The following is a 9,276-nucleotide window of genomic DNA, read 5'->3' on the forward strand; positions in this document are numbered from 1 at the left end:
TATTCTTTGTTCACACCGCACCCCGCTGCTCTTGACAAAAAATATTTTATTGTCTAATCAAAGCTTTTTCTATGGTGCAAAGACACAGTTACAAAGGGAGTGAAGTTACAAACTTACCCAAGACCAAGCATAGGACCTGACAAAACACGAGGAACAAACTAGACCACAACAAAGATATATTATTCTTGAGTTTTATAGGAGTTACATTGTAGAAAAAATTATGTATTGTTATAGAGATTCATTTTACGTTCCGTAATTTTTTTTTGCTTTAAAAGTGTGGATCCCACAAAATGTTATGTGTGTAGAAAACTTTTTTATGTCATATTAAATGAATGATAAATGCAAATCCCATTATTTTTATTAGGAATAGGTTATATTTATAAATTATTTATTTATAAATTCTTATAAATTATATTATATTCCTCTCTTTTTATTATAACAAAAATAAGCAAAATGATTAAGACACGACATAGCCTTTAACCAGGAATCTTCTCATTGTTCCTGAATGGTTGACCATGCTTCGGAATTTGAACATTTTGTTTTATTTTAAGCCCCTCGTGACTTATTTTAGGATAAGTGACCATTTCAAAAAAATTTACCACACGTCAACAGTAAATTCTCATTGTTCCAAAATGTAACTTGACATATTTTGTTACACTGTGTAGCAAAATATGTGTGCAAATAATTTGTTACATAGTGCAGCAAAATATGCCACGTCAGAATAAAAAATGTCACGTGTCAAACAGGGAGAATTTTGCTACACAGTGTAGCGAAATTCTCCCTATTTGACACGTGGCATTTTTGGTTCTGTGCATTCTGATGTGGCATATTTCGCTACATTGTGTAGCGAATTATTTGCACACATATTTTGCTACACAGTGTAACAAAATATGCCACGTGATATTTTGACAAAATTTACTGTTGGCGTGACAGTCTAGTTATTTTTTTTTTGCCAATAGTGACACTTTGGTCACTACTGTTCCCTTATTTTAAGCAGTGTGATGTTTTCACTTTTTTTTTTTTTTTTTAATATTTGGTTCATGTTGTGATAAGGGATGAAGGAATACAATCCTACACTAGTTTATATGCTCACAAAATACTTAATATTAGTAGTAAAAAAAAAAAATACTTAATATTAGAACTTGGAATTGGATCGGAGCCCTTTTTGGATAATGCTTTGAGTTAGTGCATCAGTACAAATATGGATTTCTTGCTATGGTCGAGGATATCATAGTTAAAATTTTAATTTATTATTTTATTTTTACTATTTTTTTCATCAAAATATTTTTATACTTTTACAAATTTTTTTACGTTATGATTTTATATTATATGATTTTTTATTTTCCTTTATTTTTAGGTAAAATCTTATTTTCAACTATCTTGTTCGAGGGCATGATTCTCGAAATATATATACACATTTCCTGGAGTTGTTTTGGTCAACAACTGAATTTGTCTTCCATGAAGATCCTTAAAATGACTGCCAGTAATACAGCGATGTTTATTCACCAATACAGCTCTTAATTTTGGCTTCCCAAGCTTGAATTTTAGATTCTAATGCTGCCACAAGATTTTAAATGTTCCTCAACAATTTTACTTAACAAATGATTAATAAAAACATTTCATTTTTCAAACAAAATTAGGGGAATGTTATAAGGGTTCTATGTTTATCATGTAACATGATATAACATTACTTTCCTACACACACATTAAAGAAGTGGGGTCCACATGTTTTTCTTTCTCTTTCATCATTTTACTTTCTATCTTCATTTTTTTGTGTGTGTTAAAAATAACACTTAAATCATGTAATGATACTGTTTTTTTAGTTTAATTAATGATAAAAAATAAAATAAAAACTCTGGTTGAGTCTGTTTATCACTTTATCGTAAAACAGAAGACCCAGAATTCCAGACAGCCACTGCAGTTGCAAGACGTGACAGTGTGACACGTCCTTTCATTTCGTCTTGTAGACAGTAATGCGAAAATCGGCATGGAGTCCCCATGCTCCCCAACTCGCATAATAAGTACGTGATCTTCACGTGACGTCCCACGTCACCCTCACTCAGTGGCAAGGCAACATTCATATCAGCCATTGGTGCTATGAGGCGGCTACTACATTCTTCTCTCATACGTGCCTTTCACGTGCTTCAGCACCCCGCAACTTCTTGCTCTACATTTCAGAACATAGATCAAACTCAAATTGTCATTATTTGTCAAATTTTTTATTCAAATATCACTAAATTGAAAATTTTAATATGATCTCCAACCATATTAATTTTTTGTGCTTCCTCTCACGTAACTTTTCTATTTTATTCTTGTTTTTTTATCTATTTTTCCATTTTACCCCTTATTTAACTAAAAGAGCAAGTGGTCAAGGACCACACAATTAATTTTCCACACAAACTGTATTTTTTTTTTTTTTTTGTACATACAAACTGTATTTTTTACTATACTGACCCGCGTCGAAATTTGCTATGATTGTTTATGACTTCACGACACATAATCATATTGCATACCAAATTTACTGTTATTACTGATAATAAACTTAGTCCAATTAACTTTTTCTTGCGAAAGTGTAACACGTGTCACAAATTTATTAGTGAACAAAATCGTAGCAAATTAAGTTGCAATTATTTGGTAAAAAAAATATTATTCGTATAACATTTAGATAAAAAAATTGTAAAAAAATAATGACAGTTTGATCGATGTTCCCTACGTCTCTCGGTCTTTTTTTTTTTTTTCTCTGCAGTATAACACAGAGTTGATAGCAGAGTGAAGTGTTCCAGAAGTAGAGTTCATGTACTACTCTATACCTCTCTCTCTTCCCCTTAGAAAGTATTGTACTATTGTCCCCGTTTGCCCCAAGTCCCCAACTTTCTATCTTCCCCTCCTTGTTTTGAGATTACACATTCATCTACCTTTTAATATTTCTCTTATTCTTTGAATCGAATGAACTCACACGAAACAAGAAACTTTGTATCAAAACGCTAAGAATTGCGGGGGAGGGGAGAAAGAAACAATAGAGCAATATTTTCACAATTCAGAGACAGACAACCATAGATAGTAACAATCGAAGTGAATCCAATTAATGAATTATATTATATTTATTACCAAACTTATCATAATAGTATAGTAATTATGGAAGAAAAGGTGAAAAGCGAGCTCTGAATGATTAAGAAAATACCCAATTTCATCATCATCAAATTCATTCGCAATACATACAGCAAGCCAATTTAGGTCCATCTTAACTTTCTTTGTGCATTGAATGAAACCCTATATTCAAGTTCAACTAGCTAAGGAAAGGTAAGAAGCGATTAATTGAGACCATATATAACAAAGCAAGCATAGGGATTATATAAACTGATTAAGAACATGAAGAGAAAGTTATATGTATACTTGTTCCCCAATAATAAGACGGTTTTTAATATCAATCCTTAAAAAAGATGACAAACCGAGGAACCCAAGAATTTCTTTCTATTTCTTCGTTCTGAAGAAGAAAAAGTAAAGAAATTATAAATAGAGAGAAAGAGAGAAAAAAAAAAGTAATAATTTTTATGTGCTTTTTCTGGGTTTGCTTTTCCGCCTGGCCCTGCTTCTCGAGGTCTCCCCTTTTGGGAGTTGAATCTCGTCAAACACTCCCTCTTCTCGCTGTTCTTCTTTCTTTGTTGAGCTCTCAGTGCCTTGTGTTGGTGCTGGTTCCTCTATTGATTCAACTTTTTTCTCTTGGCTTTCAGTTTCCACAACAACCTTACGAGGCCTGCCTCTTTTTCGAGGAGGCTGAGGTTGGATTTCTTGTTCCCCGGTGTCACCTCCTGTGGCTGTGGATGAAGCCTCAGCTATCGCTATGGAAAGCTCCTTCGTTTTTTGTCGCTTCTTTTTCCCCATAAATACTTACTTGTCTATCAAATATTAATAACAACAATAAGCTCCACTCCAACCACTCTATCACACCAATATACCCACTATGTCTGCTTCTCTACATCATCCATTTTCAGAGATATATCATTTAAAACCCGGGGATCATAAAAATCATATCTTTAAATCCCTTAGCCCTCTATTGATTCGCAAGAGAACCCTCCCGATACCATACACGGATGTTTCCTTCTTCTCTCTCACTCTCAAAATGTTAAAAAGCAAGAAGACCCGATATCTTTGACCAGAATCCAGATTCTGGAAATGTTAAAAAAGCAAGCACCCTTCTGAACTATATAGTGGAATATAATATAAAATAAAATTAATGACTACAGTACTTCATTCGGCCACCAATAGAAAATAAACGATTCATAAAAACTCAAAAGCCGTTTAAATCACGTTCTCCTTTTCTTTTTGTCAATTCACACCATCTGTGTCGTTCTAATACATATCTATTTTTATATCCTCAAAAATAAATAAAAGATATATGTCGTTAGCTAGAGGAGAGTCTAGTAATAGAGGCGAGAGCAGGGTGTGGTTAGAACTTAGAAGGAACCTCTTGCGCTTTGACTGCCCCATAAACTAACCCAAATAAGCGTGAAATGGATGGGCGAAAGTGGGAACGTAGTAGTAGCAGTAAGTAACCATGGTTAGGGGCGTGGACCAAAAGTGTGATGTGAAAATGGCATGTGGGCTTCTTAGGAAGGGTAAGGTAGCCAGCCAGGTTTGGTGTATTGGACTACTCAGACTCAGTGTTTCAGTCTGACCACTTGTGTCGCTTCCCGGGTTTCGTGTCCTCACTCTTCACCTTTAATTTTTGAGGTCGTTACATTTGTGTACCACCCTCTTTTATCATTTTGATTATTGACCATTGTTTATTAAATCATCAATCGATCATTGTGTAAATTCGTTGTAATACCGATCATGGAGAAGAGAATTATGCTCGTTGGCCTCGGGGACGAACATGATGGTGATTTGTGAGTATATGAACGCTGTGATGAATGTCATTGGGATGTTTAGTGGTGATGCTTTGGGTTATATGTTTAATTTTTGCTTATATATTTAAAAAAAATAGTGATTAATTGGCCCTAATAAATTAATAAACAAGATTAGATTTTTTTTTTTCCTTTAAGCTTTCAAGTTTTGATAACGAATTTTTTTTTTTTTTAGGAAAGTCGTTCTTATATACATTCCAACCGTATTTAAACCGAATAAATCAGATAACGATTAATTGGTTTAAAAAATAATAATCATGTTTAAACTTAGACGACTGACCTTGATGTTGTGCATTTTTTTGTTACCTTGCTTGTGTCCTTCTGTTTTTATTTGGTTTTAGGGGAAACAGTTACGGTTTTGCAAATTTGTTTATTGATTGCAGATAAATTATTTATATTTATTTTCAAAATTATATAATTTTGGGTTAAAAAATTATAATAATAAAGATTATTATAATTTTAAAATAAATTATAATTATACAAATACTTTAATTTTTATCCCAAAATAACATTATTTTGGCCTACTTATCTTTAGTCACTACTTAAAAAATAAACCTTTTTATTTATTGGAATTTTTTAACGAAAGGATGTTTTTTCTGCCTTGAACAGCACACAGTGGACAACATGATTGCAGAAAACATATTACTTGTGGTTTTAGCCAGGGTCTAAAATAACTTAATTTATTAATATTAATGACGCTAATCTGTGTTTGATTTTTACCCTGTGATTTATATAAGTGGGGTTATGTTTTTTTCTGGAAATTTGGGTACCTTTTTTTTTCCATGACATTAAGGTGAAGTTTCTTATTTGATTTTATGAGGTCAGGATTTGTCAGATTAGTCATAACTCATAAGCAGCCTTAATGGTTTTTCCGCCAATATTAGGATTAGGTGGGAGCCAAGCTTACTCGGAAATTAGAATTAAGCTTAATTTATGTTCCACTTAATAAAACCAAATTTAAGATCGTCTTATTTTAAACTTATAAATTGTTTGGATTTAATGAGTTAATATTAGATTTTATATTAATTAATATTTAAAGATTAATGAAATAGACTTGAATTTGTATTAGACAATCTATATATTATATATCGGTTTATTAATTTATGAATCGAGTGTACTGAAATTATTAATTTTTTATTTTTTTTTTCAAATAAATTACGTAATTATTATAAAATCTTTTATATATATTTTAATTAAATATATCAAATCCTTAAGCTATTAATAAGATCAGGCCGGAAGCAAACACAGAAATTGACCTCAGTCCTAATCAAATATACCAACGTGAAGACTAAGCCCCATGCAAGGAACTAGACAGGATATAATGCACTCTCAATAATGGCTAAAAGCCCGAAATGATTTACAACGACAAATTTTTTGCATTTTTGCAGTATAATCATATATTACTGTGGGAGCAAACTCGCGGACAAGCTTTCCTCTTCACTCCTTTATGCTTGTGAAGAAGCAGTCGTATCAACATCTTGGCATTTTCCTAGAGCACAATTGTCACTCGGTAATCAAATTAATATTTAAGTTTGGAACATGATAAGTGAAAGCGAATGCTTTCTTTTTATTTTCTCGCTGTCATATTGCTTTAGAGATTTATTTTGGTGCAAAGTTTTGCATAGTTTAATGTGTTTATACATACTAAAAATAGTTAAATTTTTAAGTAAATATTAAATTTAAATTAATTTGATCATGCAATATTGTATTAATTAAAGGAAAAAGTTAAAAAAATCCACCATATGAATTTGCTTTGAATCAATTACCTCCTATAATTTTTTTAATCACTTACACTTCTATATTTTTTTTCCATTCAAGCTCGTTATTAACACCGTTAGAAACTTAACTAATATGTCTTTTTTATCTTCTTAGAAAAGAAAAATAGCGTGATGACAAAAAAAAAATCAAATATATTAAAAACTTACAACACTTACAGAAAAAATAAAAAGTAAAAAAATAAAAAATAGAAGGACAACATCCAAATATGTCTAAATCAAAAAGAAGAAAATTGACTTAGGAAAAAGAAGAAGATAAGACCAAATATATTAAACCCTTACAACAATGACAAAAAAGACTAACAATAAAAAAGTTAAAATAGTCCAAATAAAAAATAAGAAAATATACCAGAGACAAAAAAGAAATAGAAGAAAAATTAAGACAAAAAATAAGATAAAAAAATAAAAGAAAAAAAATTAGTTTTGAAACTTTCCAATATTTTTTGTCTTATTTTTTCTTCTGCTTTTTGTCTTTTTTTTACTTATTTATTTTTGTCTTTTGATTTAAACATATTTGATCTTTTTTTTCTTCTATTTTAATTTTTTCACTTTGAGTCTTTTTTATCACTTTGGCAAGAAATAAAAGAAAAAATAAGATAAAAAAATAAATAGAAGAAAAAGAAATCAATGTTATAATTTCCGTTAGATTTAGTCTTTTTTTTTTACCCTCAGATTATTTCTTATTTTTGATTTTGACATATGTGATCTTATTTTTTTTCTTCAATTTTTTTTTATCTTCAGTCTATTTTTTCTTTTTGCTTAGACTAATTTTATTTTTTTCTTTTAATCTTTTCTACTATTGTTGTAATTTTTCAACATATTTGATTTTTTGTCCTCTATATCTATTTTCTTTTGGTCTTTTTTTCTTCTATTTTTATTTTTCCACTTTTAGTCTTTTTTATCACTGTTAAATTATATAGAAGAAAAAATAAAATAAAAAATAAAACAAAAAAGAAGTAGAAGAAAAAAAATCAGCGTTGTAAATTTCAACATACTTGGTCTTATTTTTTCTTCTTCTTTTTTCTCCATCTATTTTCTTCCCTTTGATTTAGACATGTTAGTCTTATTTTTTTCTTTTATTTTTTTTATCTTCATTCTATTTTCTTCTTTTTGATTTAGACTATTTTTTTTTTACTTTTAGTCTTTTCTATTAATGTAATTTTTAAGATATTTGATATTATTTTTTCTTATATTTTTTCCTCAATGTATTTTCTTCTATTTGATTTAGATGTATTTAGAATTTTTTCCTTCTATTTTTTTTACTTTTAATTTTTTTTATAAGTGTTGTAAGTTTTTAATATATTTGATATTTTTTTCCTTTTTTATCATCCGTCTATTTGCTTCTTCTAAAAAGAGTGAAATAGATAGATTATTTAAATTTCTAACGATATTAAGAATGAGTTTTGATGAAAGAAACTATACGAGATAAGTAATTAAAAAAAAGTATGAGTATCAGAGGATAAGTGATTCAAAGCATAGAAATTTTTTTTTAACTTTTTTCTTAATTAAATAAAGAGAAATATTATTCTGATGTTAAATGAGAGTAGTTCTCTGATGCTATAGAGAGAATTCAAAGGGAGGCATCATTAAAAAGCAAAAAAGAATGTTATCAAAAAAATAAAAAAATAAAAAGCAAAAAAGAAAAGAAGAAGAAGAGGGGGTGCGATTTTCAAAGGGAGAGAACATGAGATAACTATCTCTTATAAAATGATAGTAGTATTTCCCTGAATTAAAGGTACAAACTCATTTCATGAAGATTCAAAACTAAATCAATTATAAAACTATTAATTCGGTAAATATAAATAAACTTAAACAGTATAATAAAGAATTGAAAATGTAATTAATTAAAATAATATTTTAAAAAACCAGATGCACATAACTTTTAAAGTTTTACAAGATTTAAAGGCGGATTTCAATCTGTGAATGTGTCCTTGGTTTTCCTCATTTTCATATCTTATAGTTTTACAAGATTTATTGCATGATTACCTGACCAGCAACGATTTCAATGTTTATATTGGAGGATTTCATTGATTAACTGGAATATGAAAATGGTAAGCATCCGACAAAGGAGAAGCTGCGAACCACAGCCTTCAGATTATTTAATACTCTACTTACAAAACCTGAACCAATTTGTCATCGCCTCGTGAAGTTTTTTTTTTTTTTTTGATAAACACAAATATTCTTCGCACGAGGCTAAACCAACATTTTAAGATTTTGAGTTTAAAGTATTTCTTTACAAAATTTGTTCTTAACAGTTAACGTATTCGTCTCTCTGTTTTGGGTTATAGGTAGCTGATTATAGAAGCTTCAAACCGGACCACGGAGAAGTCTACATTAGCATACATAGATAGGGAAGATGGTGAACTAATGGTTTAATGCTTTGGGGAATGAGTTGGTGTTGGAATTGCGCTTGGCATCTGTATAGGTTGACCTGTTAATTTGTTATTTAAGAGATCAACGGCGCGGATGCTGGTGGTTGTCATTGTCTGCACTTATAAAGTTGTAGAAATTTTTTTTCACAAAAGTGTGTGTGATTCAAGTCAAGTAAAAAGAATAAGAAGATCGAAAGAAAAATGGTAAAGAGTGGAGGAGAACCA

At 29.9% G+C, this 9,276-nt stretch overlaps 1 protein-coding gene across 1 annotated transcript; it reads right to left on the bottom strand.

Annotated features, from left to right (window-relative positions):
• Positions 1 to 3,324: 3,324 nt before the first annotated feature.
• LOC133313348 (uncharacterized) lies at positions 3,325 to 4,376 on the bottom strand. Its single transcript, XM_061514712.1, has one exon. It carries the CDS (start codon positions 3,880 to 3,882, stop codon positions 3,550 to 3,552), a length of 333 nt encoding a protein of 110 aa, XP_061370696.1. The 5' UTR covers positions 3,883 to 4,376; the 3' UTR covers positions 3,325 to 3,549.
• Between the last annotated feature and the right edge of the window lie 4,900 nt (positions 4,377 to 9,276).

Source organism: Gastrolobium bilobum, unplaced genomic scaffold, assembly GCF_033153095.1.
Source record: "Gastrolobium bilobum isolate Gb01-03AN ecotype WA unplaced genomic scaffold, APGP_CSIRO_Gbil_v1 utg14062, whole genome shotgun sequence".
Taxonomy (NCBI): Eukaryota; Viridiplantae; Streptophyta; class Magnoliopsida; order Fabales; family Fabaceae; genus Gastrolobium; species Gastrolobium bilobum.

What these genes read in the sequence shown, in the direction of transcription:
- LOC133313348 (XM_061514712.1), bottom strand. Translation starts at nt 3,882, where the DNA reads ATGGGGAAAAAGAAGCGACAAAAAACGAAGGAGCTTTCCATAGCGATA.